A 25,993-nucleotide genomic window follows, 5' to 3' on the forward strand; every position below is an offset into this window, starting at 1 on the left:
AACTTATAACTGTGGGCAATACCCTGGTCATAGCCTTCAGAGGGAAAGCAAAGTGCAGGCTCTGGGTTTGCTGGGGATATTGCAGTGTAATCCAGGGAGCCGTACAGCAGAGGGGAGTAAGACACGGGTCTTTGCCCAAGAGAGGTGGGAGCCGGGAACCTTTAAATGCGTGCCCTCAAGGGACCATGGAGGAGAAATACATTTGGAGTTACCCCAAAACTGTGACAAGGAGTTGGGCAAAGATTTCTGCAAGACCCAAACACACGTCTTACTTTTAAAATATATATATTAAAAACAACAACAGAGAAATTGGGAAACAGTTTACAATGAAAATGAAAACTTGGCATAACAGCCAGTCCTGTTCTGAGGCATGGCTTCTTTTGATCTGGGGAACAGTTAACCCAGGCTGAAGAAAAGGGACTGAAATACTGCTACTTCTGAGTGTTTTACTGATGTGACCACTGTGAGTGGGGACTAGCAGTGTACATGTGGTTTGGGCTCAATTTGGAGAATTTAAGGCTATCTGAGAGACTTCTCCCCTGGATAGGCATCTACAACTCAGAATATCCCATCTAACCCAATGGAACAGGAAAGAAGTTTGTTTGGCATGCTACAAATTTGTAGCTGTGGTCAAGAAAACATAACTGGAGGCAGGGAGACTCAGATGAACAGACTGACTCAGGCCAATTCTGCTTCGAATTAAAGCAGCTATTTAAAAATATTTCCCAATCTCCCTATTAAATTATATTACTGGCATCTTAAAAGCACTGTTTCACACCAGGTTTCCCCGATTCTGTGAGCTGTATCAAAGGGCGGGAGAGAGAAACTTAAAAAATGAGTTTACTGAGAATTTCTGTGAGGACTCCATGAAAGGATTTTGATTTTCTATTCCCTTCTATTTGTGGAGTCTCTGCCTCGCCTTCTGTGAGATGCTGTGCTTAAACCACAGCTTAACTAAATAGATTTAAAAAACCAAAACAATAGTAACAGTCTGTAATGAAGGAGGCTCAGCCATGAGCATCCACACAATTAGCTGAAGTTTGATCCAAAATTCTTTTTGTCTGAGTACCGGTAGCCCCTTTCTGGGCACATGCCCAGCTGCAGCTGGCTGAAGGAGGACAATTAGTTACTTTTTAGGTAAAACCACATCTCCAAAACTCTTACTGGGCCTGATCCACTTCCACTGAAGTCAAAGGCAAAACTCCTGTTGATTTCAACAGATGCAGGATTAGGCTCTTAATGTCCTGAATCTCTTTCGCCGGATTCAGCAAAGCACTGAACAAGGATGGACTTAAGCACCTGCTTACATGCTTAGCTGAACTGAGCCTATGACAAACAGAGAAATTTCCTGAAATATCCTTGAAATACCTTATTGTATTAAGCTAATGTATTATCGTGGGCTGGGATTGTATGTCACCTCTCTGGGGAGAGAGGGGAGAGGTGACAGATGTTAGATCTGGGAGTTCAAAAGACTATATTAAAAATGGGCCAGGCAAATATATCCCCAAAGTCCAATAAGTGTTAAGTGGATTTCCTGGGGAAATCCCTAGAGAGGTAAACGCAAATTACCCAACCCCAGTTATGCAAAATCACAGCCCTTTGAAGCTATGCCCTGAGGTCTTTGTCTGCAGATTACCTGTTACAGAATGCCAGAATCAAAGGCCCAAGCTATATGAACAAATGTCTGATCTGCCCAGCCTTTGGATTCTGGTGCTGGATCTAAGACAAATGAATCAAAACACAGTTGTAGGTTTTGAAGGACTAAAACCTACCAGAGCCCTAGCCTGGAGCTGAAGGTGATCTCTGGTAAACTTTTTAGCATGCATGTAGATTCTTTCATGGATTTAATGTCTTCTCTCTCATGAGAATAAATGTGCTTGCTTAGAAGGTCCATGTGGTAATGTATATACTGGTCGTGGTCTCTGGACAGAAAGCTAGGCTCAGGCGCTGGCCTGTTGGGCAGTCTGGCTTCCTGGGGATATCACAATGAATGGCAGGGAGTTGTGCAACATTAAACCCCATGTTTCACTCCCTTCTGGCCAGGGTCTCCAGCCGAGAGACACGACAGCTGGGAGCCGACCACGGGTGCCCTTGGCGGGCCACAGAAGAGGAATACAGGTGTGGTTTGCACTGAAACTCTGACAGGGCCCTCAGGTTCATCCTGTCGTGTTTACTCACACTTGTAACCAAATGCCGACATGGCTGGCTCCAAATACGGCTCATCACATACGACGTAATTAGTAGCCATGGCAGCCAGACCTTGTGTTACCCTTTCTAGCAGCCTCAACTGGCCTATAGCTGTCTTCTTGTTTCCAGGGTGCCAGGGTTATTTAGCTCTGAGATTGAGACCCCTTAACAATGCTTGGGTAATGATCCTGCTTTGTTACAGCCTTTCTGTCTGGTAGAGCATCCCAGAGTCTATAGTTCCAGGTATCGCCTGGGCACTCTATAACTATGCTGAGGCACCAAGGAATAGTTGCCCAGATTTTCCCAGAATGCACTGATAGAAATGAGATTAGGCAGCATGACAGGTGTAGATGCACAAGCCGGAGACCTGGCTGTTCTGTGAAAACAAGGACACAATTCCTTCTTATTCACTGTGACCAGGTAAGATGAGGTGTTACAACAATTGAAGTTGTTCTTATCACCAAGCTGGGGCCTATGTAAATATGAGCTATCTGCAATGAAAGTGGTTTCTAACTGTGATTAGACCATGCAAAAAACGGTCTAAATGCAGCAGTACAGCCACTGGCAGGTAAAGCAATGTGTTAGCAAAGTGCTTTGTAAGCAGCAGACACAGTTAAGTGTCTTCAAATTTATTTTAATGTCTGTATCCCATGGGCCTATAACTACAGGACACCAATAGGAAATTCCAGGTGGTTTCTTATTCCAGGAAGCTCTTTATTCCATCCAGAGGCAAGTCTTTCATATAATTTAATAACTCTTACATTGATTTCTTTGAAATCGCCCCGGCTTTGGTACACGCAAAGATGCACTTCAATTAATATTTTTGAGATAGTGGTTAACCTTTTTCTTTTGTACCAAAATGGAGACTTCAACAGGAAACTGCAAGGGGTGGAAAGTGGAAGAGAAAGGGCCTGTTTATGATTAACATGTGGTCAAGAGTCCCACACACACCACAAACTGCATAAAAATCAGATCAGGCAAAAGCTGTAATTGCATCTTTACAACTTTATTACAAATGACTCTTCATAAAACACTAGCTCATTCTTTCCCCAACTCCTTCTCCCATAACCCAGCCAATCAACTGCTGATTGTCCTCTTTTCTCCAGCGACAGCCCAATTCAGTAATAGCAGTTATGTAGCATTTCACAGCAAATATTAATATGCATCATCTATCTATACACAAATAAGATCATGGATTTATGCTATACTTCACAAAGAATACTGACATCCATCCTCCAGTTCAGTTTCATACTAGCTAACATTTTGATATCTTCCTAATGACATTTAGATCCTGAATCAACTTGTGGTGGACAAAGCAGCATCATTGCTATGAATTAACAGCCAGCTCTAAGTATCCAGCATTAATCCCACCTCCTGCAGAAAGAGCTTTTCCTAGACTTTTCTCAGTGATCCATCTTGCTCACCTATGCAGCTGTATAAACAACAGCAGATCTAACTTCAAACACTTTGTGATATTAAAAATCAGGAACTTTTCAGCATCTTGAAACTAAACTGAACACATGGGTGCACAGTTTATAGTCCCTATCGACTGTTCCCCTCCCCAAACCAAGGGGAAGAAAACAGGACAAGGGGGGAAAGAGAGGAGATGTGAGACACTTGTCACTGTCTTAAAACAGCATTTTCAGTAGGAGGCGAGAACCATTTGTTTGGTTTAGGCTGATTTTACAAGTTAAGTACAGGTTAAGGATATGGCTTTGTACTTGTACTTTCTGGGTTTGGTTCTTCCCCCTCTCCCCACCCCACACCAAATTAGTTGTGGGTGTTGGATTTCACAGGCAGTCCATCCCTAGATCAAGCACACTCATCCACAATTTATTGGGGAGGAGGGGATTGACTACATAATTCATTGTGTTTTGGGAGATCTTGACTTTCTCTTTCAGAATTTACAAGTTTCCTGTGAATAAGTTCTAGGATGGTGCTCAGCCCTGCTCCAGCCTCTTCTGATCAGTGGAATTTAAGGATCTGTGGTCTCTAATTCTGGTGTCTCATGTCCAATCTACCATCCAAGCAGCAGTCCTGTTCCTTCCATTGCAGGCTTCGCTGGTGCATTTTCATAGGGAGCAAGAGGTGGGAGGCACTGGTCTCCTTTAAAATTAACATTAATGAAGAACTGCTCTGGGATGAGCTGTAGGTTGTAACAGAGGCTGTTGTGAACACCACAGTGAGAAGCATTAAGAGCAGGCAAAATAGCACAGAATTGTCATGTTCTTAGTACTTATTTATTGCAGTGATTACAGGAAAAACTGCATTTTGGTCCCAGCAGCAACTGTCACACCCTCCAGTCAGCAGCACTATACATTGTACAGACAAATGTCTCGTGGAAACAACTTTCCAAAGAGCTTCTGAGTCCATATCTCGGATGGTAATTCTAGTTAAATTATTTACTCCTGCGGGAATTCTGCACCACTGTGCATGCGCAGAATTTATGTCCCCCCACATATTTCTTTGCTTCCCCACAGAAAAATGACTTTCTGGGAAAGCTACAAAAGTGATCATGCCACCCTTCCCAGCAGTATGTTTTGGGGGCCCAGGGCAGCCAGAAGAGAGATAAATCACTGTGGGGCAGGAGGCGGGACTGGGGAAGACCCAGCTGGTGGCTCCTACCCTGCGCCAGGCTCAGCTGGTAGTCTTGGTTGGGCTGGGGAGGATAGCACTTCCTCTTCCCCTGCACAGCATCCAGGGCTAGGTCAGACCCACACCCAGATTTCTCCCGCAGCTGCAGGAAGCTCTGCAAAGTCATCCCCCCAACCCACCAGCTTCCTGCACCCATCACTCCTCAGCTGCAGGGATCATAGAATCATAGAATATTAGGGTTGGAAGGGATCCCTGCTCAAAGCAGGACCAATCCCCACTTAAATCATCCCAGCCAGGGCTTTGTCAAGCCTGACCTTAAAAACCTCAAAGGAAGGAGATTCCACCACCTCCCTAGGGAACCCGTTCCAGTGCTTCACCACCCTTCTAGTGAAAAAGTTTTTCCTAATATCCAACCTAAACCTACCCCACTGCAACTTGAGACCTTTACTCCTCGTTCTGTCGTCTGCTACCACTGAGAACAGTCTAGATCAATCCTCTTTGGAACCCCCTTTCAGGTAGTTGAAAGCAGCTATCAAATCCCCCCCTCCCCATTCTTCTTTTCTACAGACTAAATAATTCCAGTTCCCTCAGCCTCTCCTCATAAATTATGTGCTCCAGCCCCCCTAATCATTTTTGTTGCCCTCCACTGGACTCTTTTCAATTTTTCCTTCTTGTACAGGGAGCTGTTCCCCCATCCCCCATGCATCCAGACCCCCTCATACCCAGACCCTCCCACCAAGCCTCACCCCCCACGCTCAGAACCACCACTCCCTGCCACCGAGCCCAACACCCTCTGCACCACCCTGATGAGCCATCTGCACCCAGATCCCCAAGCTACGGAGCCCCAACAAGCTGCACCTGGATCCCCACCCCACTGAGCCCCACTCCCCCAGTATCTGGACTCCCCACTGAGCCCCACACACTGAGACCCCCCTGCCAAGCTCTATCCCCCCCACATCCAGACCCCCCGTCCGCTGAGCCCCAACCACCTTCACCTGGACCTGCAGAGTCCCATTATCATGGCACCCAGAACCCCCCAACAAGCCCCTGGGCATCCAGATCCATCCCACAACCAGATCCCTCCACTGAGCTACCCGCATCCAGATTGCCCCACACAGAACCCTCTCAACCCACACCTGGATCCCTCCACTCTAAGCCCCTCCACACTTGGATCCTGCCTTGCTGAGCCTGCCTGCCCACACTTGGTGCGCCTGGCCCAGATGGGCAAGGCCCTGGGGTGTTTTGGGGGTAGGCCCAGTTCTTGCACTGTGTCAGGGTTGGGTGCAGCCTCACCGCTGAGCCCATATTCTGGGGTGGGGAGCTGAACAGTGATCTCTCATCTCTGTACAGCCAGTGGCCTATGCTCCCCAAAGCCATGCCAGAGGCTCCACATTTATTTGACAAATAAAATTTGCAGAATTTTAAAATGTTGTGTGCAGAATTTTTTTTGGAGCAGAATGCCCTCAGGAGTAAATTTTAAATCTTAGGGCACAAGCACTTATCTCTTGAAGCAGGTGTGCACTGTGAGGGCTCCCATCTCCCAGAGAAACTGCAAACCTTCCATGTGACATCTCCACCATGTGCAATTTATAACTGTATGATTTATCTAGAGCGTTGCCTAACCTTTGAGTTCTGAGCCCTGGGAACCCTAATCTTGAATGGACTTGTCTGGATGGTGCCTTGTTTCAGTGGCTTTATGGCTGTTGTCTCCCCAAAGACTGATGATAGCATTAAACACAAATATTCCAAAGCCTTTGATTTTTGTGAAGGTGTTGCATGAGACTCAGTGAATGGGGGAATACAGCTGTGTGTGTGTTTAAAACCACATTTAGAGTTGTGCTTTAAACCAGTGATTCTCCAAGGTCTTTTTATTTTGCATGCCATTTTGCCCATGAAAGTGTCTCTCTCTTATTTATCTCCTATTATCTCAGGAATATTAACCAACTGAAATGTCTCTTATACACACCCAGAAGCTATCAAAGATTAACCTCTTATAAATATCTTGATTCACTTTCACTCTGACTCAAGTTCTTCAGAGATCATATCCCCACATTACAGATGTGGGCTACAGCTGAATTGCATTATTGTTTAACAATTATTTTCCTGCCATGATAGGACATATCCTAAAGCAGTGGTCTCCAAAGTTTTTGGATCGTGCACCCCCACGGTGCCGCTGAAGAAAGGAGAGGGAAAGACTTACCGCAGGCGTGCCGCCGAAGAAAGGAGAGGGGAAGACCTGCTGCAGGTGTCCAGAGCAGCCACCGAAGGAAAAAAAAACGGTGGAGTGCTGTCCGGCGGCGCTCCTCCTGCCACGCACCCCCTGGGATCCTCTGGCGCACCCCACTTTGGAGATCACTGTCCTAAAGAACCAATCTTACCACAAGCTACACCCAACACATATTCAGCTACTCCACCATGGGCTGCATTTCCCCAATTCACTTTCAACTCCCTTCTCTCTTCCTAGGGCATAAAGGGGTGTCTATGCATATACTGTAGACAAAGGAATCCAAATCTGAAGTTTAGTTCAATGAAAATCTGCTTCACATAGGATGCTGTGTATGCCAACTTTTAGCCAAATGATTTTTTGGTTTGTTTTTAAAGAAAGCTAAGTATAGGCCAAGGAGAAGAGCAGACCAGTTTTGGGCACACATGTAGTGCTGTATAATATATTTTATTCTTAATTAAATGTTTTGGTACAAGTGTTATAAATCCATGCACAAGTTACAACCTCCCAAAATAAACACTTTATAATGGTAATGAGCTGCCATTACAACAGGGACACAGGACAGCACTATTATAATAAATATGTCTATGCAGTAGAACTACTGATGCAAGCACAATATTTCAGTACAGTAGAACCTCAGAATTATGAACACCAGAGTTATGAGCTGACCGGTCAACCACACACCTCATTTGGAATTGGAAGTATGCAATCAGGCAGAAGGAGAGACAGGAAAAAACAAACAAAAACACAGTACAGTACTGTGTTAAATGTAAACTACAAAAAAATAAAGGGGAAATTTTTATAACAAGATTTGACAAGGTAAGGAAATTGTTTCTGTGCTGGTTTTCGTTTAAATTAAGATGGTTAAAAGCCACAGTTTTTCTTCTGCACAGTAAAGTTTTAAAGCTATATTAAGTCAATGTTCAGTTGTAAACTTTTGAAAGAACCACCATAATGTTTTGTTCAGAGTTATAAACATTTCAGAATTATAAACAATCTCCATTCCCAAATGTAGCAGAGTGGACACCCACTCTGGCCCAGAGGGGTTTAAAACAGCCCTGAGAGAGGGCTGTTGCAGAAGAAAGGCAGCAGGGCTGATTGGGGAAGCAGCCTCAGCTGGGGGCCACACCCCAATCAGGGCCCAGCTGGCTCTATAAAGGCTGTGAGCCAGAGGCCCAGAGAGCACTCTCCCTCTGAGAGGGAGGGACCTGGCTGCAGAGACCTGAATAGAGGACCTAGGTTGGAGCAGGGCTGGGGAAAGGCCAAGGGAGCCGGGGAGCTCTGGCCTAGGAAAGCCCCAGGCTGCAGGCCTGGGAAGGCCTATTAGGCACGGGGATTGCAGGGGCAGCCATGGGTAGGCAAAGGCAGCAGGTCCAAACCCAGCCTTGCCTGTGATGAGTGGCTCATACTGCAGTCTGCCCCAGGGCGTGGGGGCTAGCTGGTGACTGGCAGGAGCCTACAACTGAGATGAGGTAGGGATAGTGGGTGGGGGAGTTCCCCTGGGAGGGGGAGACCCAGAACTGTGGGGTACTGCCAGGGGGCAGCATCCAGTGAAAGAGGCACCGGTGTCCTGGGAGGGACACGGGAGCCAGCAAGTCAAGACACCGGCCTGAAGAGGGCGCTCCAGAGGTTGGAACACTAATTCCTCAAGATGACCAGCAGGAGGTGCCGCTGGTGAGCCTGTGTCGGGTTACCCCGAGGTGTTTATAGTTCTGAGGTTCTACTGTATAATGCATGCCAGTACAGGCTTGCCAGCATTACAAGTCCTGCCATCTTACCCAGTATTGGTTCTGAGGGGTTTTTGCGCAGAAAAGGGACTTTTTCTGCTTTAAATGGCAAGTCAAGACATGCTCTAAGTTTCCTTCAAGGGGACAAGGAAAGGAGGTAAACTGCAAAGAGGAGGAAATGCTGGACAAACCAAAGCCCTGATTCTTATACCAAGCTCTGTACAGGTGGACCTAGATCCCCAGCGATTTCAAAAGAGTTCTGCATAGTCACAAGGGTCTTCCCCCAGGGAGCTCAGGACCTGATCAGGGCGAAGTTTTCAGGGCAGTGGTTCTTGAGCTATGGTCCGTCTAACCCTTCCTGATGATCCATGGAATGACACTTTGAAGAGTCAGCAAAAGACATAGAAGGTGGTGAGAGACACGTCTTTTCATGGGTACAGCAGAATGAATGATAAAGACCTCAGTGAAATCACTGAGTCACACAAGCCATATCAATCAGCAGCATGGGGAAGAAATCCTAGTCTGGGTGTCCATCTGAGCACACACAGGACAAGCATAGCGTGGCTGCTCTTCTGCATGAACTAGACCATTTACCGTTTGTTTGGTCAAGTTGGCTCAACGACTTTTCATTTCAGGGCACATTTAAACAAGTCTAAGTTCTGAAAATTCTAACCTCAATGCAAACACAGATTATTATTACCCAGCACCCCCTCCTCCCCCCCGCACCTGCCTATATCAAGTTCAGCTTTTCTAACCAACATAATTCAAACCAAACGCAGCCTTCTTCCTGCATTGGACATTACTGCGTGGTAGAATGTGTTCCAGCAGTGAGGCTCTGTCAACTGTCAGTTAACAGCTTCCATACCTCCCATGAACTTCTTTCTTAAAAATGAAGTTTCCACCACATGCAAGATTCAAGATTTAAATTATTCCACCACAGTAAAAGTGAAAATATTAGCAATCAGAGTCAGCGAGAGCCTGGCCAATTTCCCTGACATGCACAAGACGACCTGGGTTCAGCAACCATTAATCTGAATGGTAAACACAAGTTCATGGCTTTTCGGAAATGAGGCAGCAGCATGAGTGGCAACATCCAGTGGTCACGTTTGACTGGAGGGGTGAACGATGAAACTAAGAGAGACCGTGAAAGAGTGTTTTGAAGTAAAAAAGCTAGTCCTTGTGTCCACTTCTCCTGAAACGGAGGTGGCTTTAATGAGGACAGAAGAGGTTGCATACTGGAAAGCATGTCCCCAGGCAGCAAGGAAATATGGTCTTGTGATTCACAGATTTTCAGGTAAAAAGGGATCATTGTGATCATTTGACCTCCTGCAGAGCACAGGCCATAGAACTTCCCTGAATTAATTTCTGTTTGAACCAGATCAGATCTTTTAGAAAAACATCCAATCATGATTTAAGTATTTCCAGTAATGGAGAATTCATCACAGCCTTTGGTAAGTTGTTCCAATGGTTAACTACTTTCATGGTTACAAGTTTGCACCTTATTTCCAGTCTGAATTTGTCTAGCTTCAGCTTCTAGCCATTGGATCTTGTTAGACCTTTGCCTGCGAGACTGAAGAGCCCTCTTATGAAATTTCTGCTCCCCATGTAGATATTTATAGATAGTGAGGGTCACCCCTTAACCTTCTCTTTGTTAAGCTAAATAGATTGAGCTCCAAGTCTTTCACAATAAAGGCCTGTTCTCCAATCCTTTACTCATTCCTGTGGTAATCTTCTGAATACGCTCCAATTTTTCAACATTCTTTTTCAGTTATTATCAACACCAGACCTGGACACAGTGTGGCAGTAGTGGTCACACCAGTGGGCAATACAAAGATAATGACCTCCCTACTGCTACTTTATATTCCCCTCTTTATACACCAAAGGATCATATTAGCCTTTTTAGCCACAGCCTCACACTGGGAGCTCATGGTCAGATTATTATCCACCACAGCCCCCAAATCTTTTTTTGGAGTTGCTGCTTCCCAGGATAGAATCTCCCACCTTGTAAGTATGGCCTACGTTCTTTGTTCCTAGATGGATAGCTTCATAGGTGCCGACTCCACGGGTGCTCCAGCCCTGGAGCACCCACAGAAAAATATTAGTGGGTGCTTAGCACTTAGTGGCTGCCAGCTCCCTCCCTTCCACCAAGCCGCCCCTGCCGATCGGCTCCTCCACCTCCCTCCCAGCACCTACCACCTGCCGCAATTAGCTGTTTCATGGCATGCAGGAGGCTCTGGGAGGGAAGAGGCAGGACAGGAGTGGAGGTTTGGGGGAAGGGGGCGGAGCGCTGGTGGATAGCTTTACATTTGGCTGAATTGAAATGCATATTGTTTGCTTGTGCCCAGCTTATTAAAAGTGATCTGGATCACCCTGTATCCATGACCAGTCTTCATTATTCACCACTCCCGCAATTTGTGTGTCATCTGCAAACTTTATCAGTAATGATTTTTATGTTCTTGTCCAGGTCACTGATAAAAACATTAAATAGCACAGGGCCAGGAACTGATCCCTGAGGGACCCCACTAGGAATGTAGCTGCTCTACAATGATTTCCCGTTTACAATTACATTTTGAGACCTATCAGTTAGGCTAAGGCACAGGGCTGGGCAACAGGAACACCTTGGCTCTACTCCCATCATTGCCACTGACTCAGTGTGACCTTAAATTTGTCTCTTCCCTTCTGTGGGGAGCCTGGTTCCCAATCTGTATCACACAGACAAAATCCTCCCCTTGGCTAAATTTATTGCATACCACTTTGAGATCCCCATATAAAATGCACCAAAGAATGGCAACCTGTTACTATGTTCACTCCCCCATAATCAAACGAAGTTGTAAGACTAGCAGGCCCAAAACAGAGACTCATTTCAAAGTCCACTTAATTGCCCAATCCCCAGGGAAACTTGCGAGCCTCAAGGATCCAATCTTCTTTTTAGCTTTAATTCTCTCCCCAACCCACAATGGAAAACTTGCCTCACAGCATAATCCCCTAGAGGAAGAGGAATGGACAGCTCTCTCTCTGGAACCCAGCACCACCCTCCCATCACTAGATAATGCTATAACTCCTCCTGTGTTACGCCATCCACCCTGGCCTCATGGGGCTGAATAACCACAAACTCTGATATGCCCCTCAGCACCAGCTTTCCCAAAAACCCAGTGATGTTATAAGACCCCTAAAATGGCCTCATGTAACTATTTTCTTAACCTTATTTAAGCCCATTTGTTTGCGTAAAGAATGCCAGCAGAGCAGCAAGGATGAGTCACCCTGCAACCAGTCAAAGGATCACAACAACATTTTGGTGAGGAAATGGATTTAAGTTTCAAGTTCACACAGGATTATTCTGAGCATGCAAGTGAAATGATCTTTCTCAGTGCACAGAAGGCAGCCATCAAGATTGTAGGGACATATATAAAAATCATTATTAGCCAACAACATCCATGATGTAATTGTTTTCTTCTGGAATTTTTTTTAATGTGGCCACCCCCACTCCTTCGGGCAAAATAGATTCTGCAACTTGCCCTGAAGGTCAGACCTGGGACCTACCAGAACAAGGGTAGAGGCAAGTGCCATGGTTGAAAGAACAACCTTCCTCCTTGCAACCCAAGATGGACAAATCTGCAGGCTGCGAACATGAGCATCTCAGCTGATCTCCAAGAGCAGCACGGAGAGAGCATTTACTGCATGAATACCTCTACAGTGTCATTCATCGTTTACTCTTTAAACCCTGCAAATCCATTTTTGACAACATGTGCATTCCTGGGAAACCCTTTAGAGAGACAAAGCACCTGGAGGGTTAACACAGCCCGAGGCCAGGTCAGAATCCCATATCTACCCAGAATGGCTCTCTTACATTCCTGAGGTAGCAGCTCACCAACTTGCTATCAAACTGGATCTAGGCAGCATCCAAAGGGAAGACACATGTAGGTCTCTTTTTGCCAAGTCCCCTGTGGATTTTATGCAGCAAAGTCGTATTTGGGAATGTATTAAGGAGTCAAGTTTTCTAGGATCCAGAGGCATACTTGGCTCTCCTGTCTAGATGTATGAAAAGAACACAATTTTCCTCACATACCATCCCCCCAAGACAAACCAATGTATATTTTAAAACAAGAGACTCACTTACGGAAGCCTGCAGAGAGCTCCTCATGTTCTCCCTCCAGTATCACTAATCTGCTGGCATGGTTATTACAGGGAAAGGTCTAACAAGATTTTAACACCACGCCCATCACCATGGTATCTGAATGTGGTAAAGCCAGGTACTTTCCTATGTAGTCACCTGGAAAGATGCATCAGTCACAGGTAATATATTCATCCCCTCCCACCTTCTGAAGTCCAAGTTTCATGTTCTCAGGCAGAGAGAACAAACTATTAATATTTAACAGGTTGGCAATTGGGACAGTGTGAAATCAGCAAAGTGAGAAAAAATGACACTAGTAATGTGTGGAAGAGATCTGACCTACCAGCGCTAATCCCAACGCCTGCAGGTAACCAATGAGCTACTGCTCAGAGAGCCACACTATGGTCCTGGCTCCCAAGGAACAGTCCCCTGATAGCAGTTTCTCTTTGGAAGAGATTACAACTAAAAGCTGAGCAAACCCCTAGGTCTTGTTGTTTTCCATGTTAGCACTCAAGTGGAAAGATTCCACAAGAGGTGAACTGCCCCCAGTCCCAAGAAAGTCAGCCCTTTTCATGGCTGCCCAGGAAGAGGTAGGAATACAGTGCAAAGTTAAATGGCCTTAATGTTATACAAACCCCTCCTTTAATATGTTTGCAAAGGGAGAAGTCTGCAAATCTCTTCCAGGTCCTACTCTGAATTAATCCTGGGATGGTTAAAGCAAGGGCTGAATCAAACCCATTGGCTCTTTGGGGGCAGACAGGATCTGCCTACAAATGTTTAAGGAGACAAACTCAGATTACTATTGGGAATTTCTTATACAATAACACAGCCCCAGAGTGTTGGGAGCAAAGCATGTGCAGAGTGTTCAAAAGAATCAACATTTCTGGACACTGATTTGTACAGTAATACAGCCTTGAAACTGCCTGGCTTATGACCCAGGACAGCATTAACGGGCTGTCTGCTCTGGAGAGAGCCAAAGATCGAGGTATATTGGCAGAAACATCCAGGAGCCCAGACCAGGAGTATCAGTCAGCATTCAGTTGCACTGATATTGTCAGCCTGCACTGTTTGATTCTAGCCAAACACCACTGCTTTCTTAGGCATTAATAATTTGTCGAAGTGTTTTTAAACCCAAAAGCCAAGTCCTGGAACAAAAGGTCTTGTTCAACGTTACTCACAATACAACCATCTACTATACAGAGGGTGACATCACTGACTTATGCCATCTATTGGAATCTTCAGAAAGTCCCATGCAGTAATGCTTGGATGCAGAGTTACAGAGCAGCATCTGAGAGCCATTGGAGAGAAGAGAAAGGAGGACTGATAAATAGGCTCATTTATTAATGAGTGGGTCATCTTATGCATGAGTACCCCTTGACTTCCTACTCTTATTTGGTGTGTTACTTGAGCAAGAGCATTGGCTGGCTGTAAATGTTAGATTCAGAGAAAGACAGGTATGTGTGTTCAGGGATAGATAACTTATAAAAATTCAAAAATTGGAATCAACTCCGTAACAGCCTTGAGACAAATACCCTTGGGCATTGACAAGCATGTAGTAATATGAGGTTTCAAAAACACCATCACAAAACCCAAAATGAAAGGGAATGAACTACAAAGACAACTCCAAGAGGGGTCTTCGCTCTTCAAAAAGCCAAGACCAATTAGAGAAATAAAATAAAAAAAGAGTTCTGAGAGGCACAGCATGGAAAACAATGTAGGTTAAAGGAAGCTAGTTCTTTTCATTTGTAAGTTACTATAAAAAACACCCACCGAAAGACTCTGGGTTTCTTGACAATAATTAAAATGCATAATATCACAAAATCGTCTGCAAGAAAAATCAGACTGCCCCCATACCATCAATATACACCCTCATCTCACCTGAAAATCCCACATTTGAACCCTAATCCCGGAACCAGACGTTGCCTAACTACTCCTCAAATGACCAAGAAAAAAAGTTTAGCTTTACAACATGTCTAGAACAACAACAAATCTGGGGCATTACAGACCACAGAAATTTGCAAATTTCAAAGCCATGGGGCCTTCATGCAACATGTCCAACCACCAGCTCCCTTGCTTTTACACTGTGGACATTCCAGCTTGTGCACCTCTGACGGTCACAAGCACCGCAGCAAAGCAGAGAGAAGTAGTCGCCCAGACAGTAAAGATACAAACTAGGTAGAGCTTTTTAGGTCAATACCAACAACCTGAACTGCTCAGGCAACCTGTGCCATTCACAGAGCCATTCACTGTGTTATGTGCAGTCAGCATTCTACACCAGTGTAAGCATCCAGATTTTGAGATGGAGCCTCATGGAAAACACATTACAGTAGTTTAATCTCCCAATGGCAAATGCAGGGAGGACCACACCTAACAGACTGTCACATCCACCTTGATCCATGCAGCTGCAGAAATTAATGGTATGATTCCTGTCTTTGCATCCAGGTTGCAGCCAAGGAGCAAGACTCCTGGATTGTGAAGCAGCATCACAAATGAAACGCACTCCCTCAAACAAGGCATAATTCCTGCCAATTTTGCCAAATACTTTTCCCGGCCTATCAATATTACTGACATCTCATCTGGCCTGAGCCACAGCCAAGCTAGTCCAGATGTAAGCTAGATGCTGGGTCTTACACTCCACGGCCGCAACAGGATTGGCTGGGAGGAAAACGAAGCTGGATGTCAACAGCGTGTTGGTATTGCATCGGCAGAGCCCATGCTCACTAGCCTAGCAGCCTCATTTTACACACACTGAATAAGAGGGAGAATGAGAGAGAACCTTGTTGTATTCTACTTGCAAGGGTAGAAACAGAAGCAAACCAAATCAGTCACCCTCTGATCTTCCATCTAAAAATGAGCAAAGCCATTCAAGGGCTACTCCATCTACTCCTGCCTGAGGTGGTACGTCAATACTACCTCATGATCAACAGCACAAAAGGCTGCTGGTAGATTTAATTCATCAATTTAGAATAAACCTTTAATACCCAAATCTGCCAAAACTGCCAAACCTACCAACAAGATTCCACCAAAGCAGGACTAGTGTAACATGATCAAGACACCCAAAAAAATGGTATCTATATAGGATCACCCAGTGTACTGTCTCCCTGTACTGTATCAGCAGTTTAAGTAGATCGTAAGGTCTCGGGAACAGGCCCCATGAATTTCATCTGCCAGCCTCAGAGCATCCTGACAGTGCTCGATTTAAAAAGAAAAAAATATAGTAAAACAGCTTTACCGGCGATGCAAGATAAATGCATAAAGTGGTTGAGATTTTGACACTAGTATTAAAAGATGTTTAAGAAAAATAGATCTCTGTATTTTCCAGTGAAAGACAAGAAGGGGGTTCAATTAAAGTTTATAGCATGAAGTGCTAGAGACTCCAAGCCAAACTGCTCATTTCCATTTAAGAAATAATGGGATAAAGGAACATGACATGAAAAAACAAACAAGCATCAGGAAATACTTGTCACAAGCAAAGACTAACCTGAATGGAACAATCTGCCAAGCAGTCCCCCAGAGTCAGAGAAATCCATTTCTCAACCGCTGCAAGAGAAGCACAAGTCTCCAACGCTAAAGCATTTACTCATGGCCCAAAATGCCCAAGCGTCTTTAGGACCAAAAAAAAAAAAAAAGGGGGGAGATTGTTCCCTTTATCTGGTAGGCCAGCATCTATGGAGTTGGGAAAATGGAAATAATGGAGCAAACAAACAATAGGCAGAAGGGAAAATGCAAAAGGATCTGGCACTGTTTTCCATCCTCCTACAGATTGTCGTCTTAGGGTGTCTGCTCTGCAGGTGTGACCACTGCTTGGGTAGACATACTCACACTAGCTCTATCTGTGCTAGCATAGCTAAAAATAGCAATGTAGATGTGGTGACGAGGATTTCTTCAACACGAGTAGGCCCGCAGGGTCCCTGGCACGCTCCTACAACCTGCACTGTTGCATCTACAACGCTATTCGTAGCCATGCTGGTGTGGATAAAGCTAATGGGGATATCTCTATGCTGCATTCAGCAGTGTGATTGCAGCTTGGGTAGACATACCCTTAGATTATCAGCTCAGCGGGGCAGAGACTGTATCTTCATTGGTGTTTGTACAGGCCCTAGTAAAACAGGGCCCGGATCCTGACTGGGATTTCTGGGCACTACCATACTGTAAGTTTTAAAAGTTCTGATACCACTAAGAATGCATTAGCTATCAAACACAATAGATGGAATGTGTCAATGATTTTATCCATTGTACCCCTTTCCTGTACTTTCTGCCCAATTTCTCATTGTGAGACATGCTTCTCTCTGGCTGAGGATACTGCATGCTCTTGTACTCCTTTTTAGATAGGGAAATACTCCTGCCAGAATCTCCTGACTACTTTACATACAGATTCTTTCCATGCCTGTTCCTCCACATGATGGTTCCCCAAGCCGGCATTCCGAGAAGCACAATCATGACCCCTTCCACAAATCTTCCTTGTCACAATCACTTTCTACCCATCAGGACAGCAAGGGAGACAGACTGCGTTCACTGCTTCTGCATAAAATGGTTCTTGTCAGATCTTCACATAGACACTTCCTTCCTCCCCCACCTGCCAGAGTTTGAGCACTTCACTTTTGTGGTTCTCCTTGAGCTCCACTGGCTCAAGCAGCGGAGAGCCAAGGTCGTTCCCCAGCCCAAGGCTCCGGTGCGGCAGCTACGGGGCTGGCACAAAGCACACTTTGTAGCACTGGTAGAACTCTGAAAGCCATGAAGTTTCCACAAGAATAATTTCTTGTTCTGGGCAAAAAGTCGGGCACCACAGAAAGGCCACTCACAACAGGATGAGTCACACTTTTGTCTGCAGTTCAGGCTCCCCGCTTTTTTTTTTTTTTTTTTTTTTTAAACAGAAAGGCTTTTTTTTCCCCTTTCCATGGTCATCCCCTGCATCAGCAGCTAATCTGAATACACCAACATTTATGGAAGCATATTCCTTTAACAGAGATTCTCCAAAGATTGTTCTTGCCAAGCTGGCTGCACTCAATTTCCATGATGTAACAGAGGAAGGAAACTGATCAACCCCTTAGACCAGCAGTTCTCAAACTTTTGTATTGGTGACCCCTTTCACACAGCAAGCCTATGAGTGTGACCCCTCCCCCTTATAAATTAAAAACTCTTTTTTATATTTAACACTATTATAAATGCTGGAGGCAAAGCGCGGTTTGGGGTGGAGGCTGACAGCTCGTGACCCCCCCCAAGTAATAAACTTGTGACCTCGGAGGGGTCACAACCCCCAGTTTGAGAACCCCTGCCTTAGACTCTACAAAATAAATAAGGTTAAGCCCACTTCCCACTAAACCCAGCAGCAAATCCACACCAGCCATCCCTATGCCAAGTCCTACTGCTTGAATCTCGAATACTGTAGCCTGTTACAGGGATTCTACAGGCTCATGAGAAAGTCACATTTCGGTCTTATTCCTCCCACAATGAATTCTGCTGCAGGCAATTATATTGCTACAGTATTAGGATTCATTTACTTATCTGGTTTTATCCAGCAGAGGGAGCCCTTGTCTACACCAGGGTTTGGCCCCATTAACAGTCATTGGTGACCAGCTACCAGAGCACAAACAGGCAAATCAAATAAACTGGTTAGTCTCTAAGGTGCCCCAAGTACTCCCCCTCAAACGTGATTTGCCCTGGTGCAGTTTAACCTTTATTTGAAGCAGAGGCAAACTGCACTGATGCAAATTGGGTCTTACAACAGCCTTGCCTGCGGGATGGGGTATTTGGTGTCATACCAGGTCTGCTACATCAGAGACTGGCCTCCAATGGTTCAAATCCTAATGTAGACAAGGCCCAAGGCTGCAAAAGCCAGAGTCCAAAGGAGGTTCACAGTATATCATTAAAGACACAGTAAGAAAATAAAAGCACACCTCAACACATTTGCATCAGTGTTTGGAGAATAAGGGAGATTTTGCAGGGTAGGAGAAGTGAAAAGTTTGTCAGTTTTGCTCTTTATTACTGTGATGTGCTTTTTTGACATACTCCTTTGTGAACAGATGGTCTCTCCTTTAGAATCAACCAACTCTTCCTAATATATTTGTTCACTGTCACACTCCAGTGTCGTGACACTGCAGTTCACTACAATGCACACAGCTGAAACATTCCTCAAGGAATCATGCAGGAAGAAGAGGCTGATTATAAAGGAGCAAGCTTCTGTTTATACATGTATCTTGGCATTCAAATGCTACTGGGGGAACAAAAAAGACATTCAGAAGTAGTACATGGCAGCGTGATGGGGCTCTGCTAAAATATTATTTTTTAATTTGTCAAAGCATGACTGGCATAAAATACACAGATATGGACAGATCTTGTCCTTACTTGATTTTGCCAGTAAATTGCCTTCTTTGCGACCAGACACACTGCTCAAAATGGTTTTAAATTTAACTTAGTCCCACATTTTCAGAAGCGACCAGTAATTTTCGGTGTTTCAGTTGAGGGACCCTGAAGGGACCTGATTTTCAGAAACTTCTCAGCACCTGCCCTCCGATAACGAGGCCTCAAGTCAGCCATCCAAAATCACTTGTCACTTTTGAAAATATAGGTCTTTAATGTCGTAAGGAGGGTGGCTCTCTCAGAACAGAGCTTTTCCATACCGGGTCAGACCAGTGGTTTATCTAGCCCACTATCCTCTCTTTGGACACAAAACTCCGCATATTGTTGTCTAATCAAACATCTGATGCTATATGTGATGGGAAAATCCCTGACTTCCACAAGCAATCAGTTTACACTCAGGCAGTGGGTTAGGTTACCCTTACCTTATCCTGCCCAGCTACATGTGTTATTAATGGTCAATATTATGCCAGGTGGGTTTTTTAATCCACTCCTAGTATTTGGATTGCTCTCCTGCAGCAGCGGCTGCTGAACACTGATTTGACTTTGTTTTGGATTGGAAATCCCAGCATTTGGGCACACTGCTGCTCAGTTTCCTTTCCTAATGGCTGCATAGCCAAGGCATTTCCACTTCCTCCAACGCTGCTGGAATTCTGCTACTACACATGGGCCACAAGACTGTTTAAGGAGGGAGAATCAGGCTCCAGGGTGGGTTGGGGATGCAAGCCATGTTTTGGGGGCAGTAGAAGTACTAGGTCCAGTCTTCACTGTTTTTCGTTTGGCTGCACTTCTTCCAATATTTCATTTTAGTGCTAAAGGGGCCAGTGCCATCTCTGTTCTGATGGGAAAACTGCATGGTGTTAGGTAGAGTCCTGCCAATCTGTGGATATTCGCAGACCACTTTTGCGGACAGTGGATCGGCTGCAGATACAACCACGCAGGGCTCTACTCACCAGCGGCGCCTGACCTGTAACGTCCGGCTTGGCAGCACCGGGGGGGGGGCGCAGTGTGCTCAGAGCCGGCGGCTAGCAGCCAGTGGTTGGGGGGCAGGTTGGAGTCGGGGCTCTCCAGCACCTGCTTGCTGCACCACCTCCTGTCCAGTAGCTTGGCCCCTCAGGCGGCACTAGCGTCCCCACCAGTGCTCCCAGGCCTGGGCAACAGGACCTGCCCCCGGCCACAGGGATTGGAGTGGGTGGGGCCCTGGCGCCCTACCCTTCCGCCCCACTGTGATGCAACACACACTGCTGCTGCCATGTGCTGTCGCTCGTGAGCCCCCGGGAGCAAAACATGATGCGACGCCCCTTCCCCACAGTCCCTCCCTCCACCCCGCCCCTTCTCCATGAGACCCTGTCCCTGCACTGCACCTTACCCCCAGTCCCCTCATGCTGCCTTTTCCCTCAAAGACCCCGTCCCCCCACTAGCCCTTGTGAGACAGCTTGCTGCTGCAGGTGCGGATACAGGTAAAAGACTACCAACTAGGCTAGCAGATGGCGGGTTGATTCTGGCAGCTGCGGATCAGCTGTGGATCCACATTTTTGTATCCACACAGGGGTCTAGTTTTAGGTACTTTACAGACTGCCCAGAGGATGACTGATAGTGTAACTCATTCTGAGGTGCAAGTGTTGGAGATGGGACCAGACTCTGGAAATAACTTCAACTGGGCCTTTACCTTGGTAAGCCAGCAGGGCAGCTCTATCTGGTTTTGCTCACTGGGTCCCACAATATCTTGGGAGAAGCTGCTGCAAAGAACTTGTGCAAGCTGGACACAATGTACTCCTTTGAACTCTTGGGAAGGATTTAACCGTTTTTTCAAAAGTCAGCTCTTTCCCATGCTAAGTTGTTTCCCAGTCCTGACTGACCAACCTTTTCATGAGACACAGTCAGAGGCAAGTCTAACATAATGAGCTCATTTCATACCAATGAGATCCCTGGAGGATGAGCAGGTCTGTCACTCCATAGATGTACCAGCCCAACCAGGATGACTGGTGCTTTTCAGATCCAGTTCACACACTCCTACCCGTCAGAGGAGAGCACATTCCAGGGAGGAAGGAGGGGCTTGAATGATAAGTTCTCTGCTAGGTGCAGCTCTCTCAGAGCCTATAGCCCTATAAAACGTTGCTCTTCATGAATTCAACCTACTGAGTAGTGAGATAACAGCCCATGTAACATACATGAGGTGAAAACCCTAAAAGCCTAGTTCAGAGAAGATTAAGTGATGGTCTAACTAGTGGGAGCCTTCTTTCACTTACATCTTTCCCCACACTCCCTTTGGTATGTATGTCACATCAATTTACCAACATGTAACTTGCATCACCTATGAATTTAACACCACCGCACGGCCACCAAGCCAATGACATGCATCTGAGGCATCAGAGTATTCGAAATACAGATATATCGCACTGGCTATTTAAAAACCATACAATGCATTGCCCTCAGTCTTACCCCATTTCACCCAAAGACAGTCAGTCATAACAAACTAGGCACCTACCTGAGGAAAATCACCATTTTTTGGTGAGAAGTCAGCGAGGCCCACAGATGTATAGTTTGTCTCTGTGAAAGGTTGTCTGCTGATGGAATTCATGTAAAAATCGGAAGTGGCATTAAAATATTGCCTGTAAAGAGACAAGGAGAGCAGTGACTTTCTCTCATTCCTAGCAAGGGGCATTTCTCAGAGTTGTCTCAGATTCCACCTTCACGGGGTTAACTGGTTCTTAAAGTCGACTCATGCAAGAGATTGATTTTAACAGGGGATTTTGTGCAGGACAGATGTGTACAGGGCAAAATATAATAAACCTACCAACAATATTTTCTCAGGCTCATATGCTAGTACACTGCTCTACTGAGCTGTAGCATAATCAAGAGGCCAAGAATTCAACTCTGAGTGGCTCATATAAACTGGGTGGATTTGATAGAGATTGGGTTTTGAGGAATCCCAGTTCAATCCTAACAATGGAGTGCAAATAAAACTGCTGTAAAGGTACCAGAGAAATTAGTGTTTGGAAGGCACAATAGGACCCTACGATCAAATATGCTATATATGGGGAAATATTAAATCTTACAAAGCAGAATCATAGTTCACCCCATAAGAACCAACAGTCCCCTGGGAAAACTCAACCACTAATGATCTTCCAAGGTGGGGGGGTCCAAAGGCCACAACACTCCTTCCATTTGGGACTAAGGCAAGGGTGGAAAGTAGTTATACAGATAGCTACATCAATCACGGACATACTATGCTTCTAGGCTGGAGCACTAGAGCTTGAAAGGAGGGGCAGGGACATGCATACTAACCCAGGAAGGGTTTTATGGGGATGAATGGCTCTGAGCTGTCACTATCTAGGGAGATCTCAGAGTGGCACCAATTAGTGAACAAAGCACGGTCTCCTGATTATGCTCTCTTGAGTGGACACTCCCAGGGTTTATATCCTGTAACTATTAGGCAGGTAAGGGTTGTGAACTGATAGCAGTCTTTCCATTCCACCAGTCAGCAGCCTTTGGCCTACATTACATGAGCTGCTTTTGGTTTTGCTATTACACACTGCATGCACAAGTTAACTCTCTTATGCAGAGGGAGGAATGTGTTCAGTAATCCTTCTGGTAATCTGGCTGTTGTAACGGATGTTCATTCAAACAGTTTCGACAATCCTCACCCAGTATATTTTCATATTAAAAACTGTTTGAACACTTCACACGGTCCAGCTGAATTGTCCTTGTGGAAAGTCAGACATTCCATGTGATGTCAAGGCCACAGAACCCACAGGCAGTGAACTTCCAAACTACACAAAAAATCAACTGGGGAGAGGAGATTGAAATCATTGGGCAGCCTAAGTACTATCCAGCAATGAAAATGTCTTGCATAGCTAGTTGTTCATTAACACAACATGCCTTTAGCTAATCCACATGCAGGACTTGTAAATACACTGGATGGGCTGCATTTACATGCAAATAGGCACATAGTTATCTCCCATTTATGACTAAATGTACCCCTCTTTTGCCACATCATTGAAGGTAAAATCCTAGCAAAGGGCAGCACAGAAATCACTTTTCACAATAGCCTATGAACTGCTACCATTGAATTTCTTCTCTATCCTTACTGATGTTGCAACTAGTTTACCTTCTGCTAAGAAGCCCTAAAGCAGGTCCTACCCATGTGCTCTTACAGAGAGAGAATTTAAAAAATCCAGGACAGTCCAAGCTCTAATCACTCTCATTTCTGAGTGACGAGGCACCTTTCCCAGCTCTTGCATATTCACTGCGCCAAATCCGTTCCAGTGTTTGTCCACCAGCTTTGATGGAGTTACACCAGGGACGAATTTGGCTCCTCATCTGGTCTTGGGACAAATCACTTCACCTCTCTGGACTGCACTTTTTCCATCTGTAAAATGGGGATGCCATCTCCTCACAGGCAATGTTGTAAAAAAGACTAACTGCAACTTGGTAAAGATCCTCACAGGAAAGCCACTACAGAATTGCTAATATGATAGGCCAAACTTTTTCAGTGCCTTTCGTATTATTGTTTTGCTTTTTATTTAGCAAGGACTTTGGCACATTCATTTGCTTTGCTGTGAAAGGTTGGAAGATGGCCGCCACCACCACATTACCTTTCGTTACACCACCAAACCAATGCAAGTAAGAGGGGCTCCAAAGCTTGTGAACCTAGCAGCTCTGCCAAAACCAAGGGAGAAGAGATCCTCATGGCAGCAGTTGACTACGACAAAAGAAAAAACTTCCCAATGCAAGCCACTCTGACATCGCTTTCATGCCAAGGCGCATGCTACTGAGGTGAGGAATAGGGAAGATTTCTGTAAATCAAAGCCAGATTTCAATTTCCTTTCTAGTAGAAATTCATTAAAGCAAAGCACACTATGGGCAGGTGCCAGGCAAGGTTTCCCAGATGTGACTGTCAATGCACCTCAACTACAATGTGCATCCTCACCCTAGCATACACTATATACATAGAAAATTGACGTCTGCCTCATATCTGCTAGGAGCTAGGCTGACAGGCACTTTACTTGTGGCTTGATCTTGACCCAAGGTTCAACTGATGAAACATAACCTAAAATCACTGTAGTGAAGGGGGGGTTGAGAGGAAGGGTGGTCTTGTGTTAAGGTACTAGGTTGTGATTCAGGATGTTAGTATTTGGATAACAGCTGCACCTGAAGGTCCCAACCAAGATCAAGGCCCCACTGTGTTAGGTGCTATACACACAGAGAGAGAGCCAGTTCCTGCCCCAAAGAGCTGACAGTATAAGTAGTCAAGACAGTCAAAGGGTGGGAGGGAAAATAGAAGCAGAGAGGGTAAGTGACTTGCATATGGGCATACGGTTGGTCAGTAGCAGACCAAGGATTAGAATTCAGGACTCCTGACTTCCAACCCAGTGCCCTATCCACTACATCACATTGCTTCCCGAGCTCTGGGTTCAGTTCCTGGTTCTGCCACTCATCTGTGTGACTTGGAGAGTCCCTTAAGGTAAGCTCTCTGTAAGGGTAATAGGGCAGAGGGGAAAGAATCATGGGACATATACAATCTCCTCTTTCCCCCTTGCTCCCCACAGAAACCACCTTGCCCAGCAGGAGTCAGTCTGACTAACCTGATCCGTTCCACCTGAGCAAGACACCCTGCAATGAAACACAGAAGCCAGCACACAGCCATGGAACCTTTAGGGCCAATGACAGTTGGGGCCAATCGAGTGACAGTTGGGTTCAAGTCATCTATCAGTGAGACCCTGACACACATGTACAACCCCTTCACTCCACTGACTCATTTCAAGTAATGCAATTGGACCATGCATATTAGCTTCAGTGCTTGCATTTAAAATGACATGTGCTACTGGTCTGGCCCTGACTAATTTGTATAATCATAACAATTAGATACAACCGTTTATAAGTTGACTGAATTAAAACCTAATTTATTCAAATGTGGCTCACACTGAGATTTCAGTACATTTGAACTATATGGAAAGTTTGAAGAGTGTTATTCCATAATAATTTCTTTGGGCTGAAGAAAATGAGCACCAGGTGCTGAATTTTAAGATTAATGACAACCGGGCCTTTAAACTCAAACTACTAACCCATTTACTTGAAAATTCTCTGAAAATTCTTTCTGAACCCAGAGTACATGCTGTAAGATTGGAGACGATCCACTGTATTCTTCAAAGGTTCCATCCCTGCCTTAGGTACAGAACAGCACTCCTCTTGAACTGTGGAGCTGCAACCAACACCAGCATAATTACTATACTCCATCTCCCAAACACATAACAGGTCAAGCCAGAAGCTACCATACCTATTGGCTGATTACAATTTGTATAGCCACCTTCTATTTTGGGGACATCTAATCACCTCCACTGAAACTGGACAGACAAAAGAGAAGGAAGGTTAGCGTCTCACACTTAAAACAAACAGCTTAATAATCCAAACAAGCAGGGAAAGCGATACATACAGACTGACCTGTGTGTTCTCCTTTCAAATGGATACAAGTTATGGAAATAAGATTCTACTCCTCCCCCTACACAGAGCTACTCAGATAATGCCCAAAGATTTGGCTACAAGAAACCTATCTTATGAACCTAGGATGTATTTAAAAGTGGAACATTTCCTCCAAGGAAGAATGGAGGAAACTAGCCATTTGAGACATTCAAAATAAGATTACTACCGACCAAGTAAACCCCATCTCTGGAACTTCCCAGGGTATCCCTGCCCCATCTTGTGTGTATCTTTTACAACTGCCAGGCAGGGACAGTCTATTTTTTCTGTCTTGGGTACAGCTGAGCACATTGTTTTTGATAAACAGACCAA

General features: G+C 45.2%; 1 protein-coding gene and 1 long non-coding RNA gene across 12 annotated transcripts in view; both read right to left on the reverse strand.

Annotated features, from left to right (window-relative positions):
• SBNO2 (strawberry notch homolog 2) overlaps positions 1-25,993 on the reverse strand; it is a 108,059-nt gene that overhangs the window by 50,252 nt on the left and 31,814 nt on the right. For all 10 annotated transcript variants that reach the window (XM_048830892.2, XM_048830889.2, XM_048830876.2 and 7 more), the window contains one exon: positions 21,690-21,813. In XM_048830892.2, the coding sequence (XP_048686849.1) occupies positions 21,690-21,813 (124 nt within the window). The remainder of the gene's footprint in view (positions 1-21,689; positions 21,814-25,993) is intronic.
• On the reverse strand, positions 3,175-21,206 carry LOC142070114 (uncharacterized). 2 transcript variants are annotated; one of them, XR_012666075.1, is made up of 2 exons: positions 21,119-21,206; positions 3,175-4,333 (listed from the first exon to the last, which is right to left on the reverse strand). It is a non-coding gene; the product is annotated as an uncharacterized LOC142070114 (long non-coding RNA). The 2 variants fall into 2 exon arrangements; XR_012666074.1 differs by having other exon boundaries at positions 3,175-4,352.

Source organism: Caretta caretta, chromosome 25 (assembly GCF_965140235.1).
Source record: "Caretta caretta isolate rCarCar2 chromosome 25, rCarCar1.hap1, whole genome shotgun sequence".
Taxonomy (NCBI): domain Eukaryota; kingdom Metazoa; phylum Chordata; order Testudines; family Cheloniidae; genus Caretta; species Caretta caretta.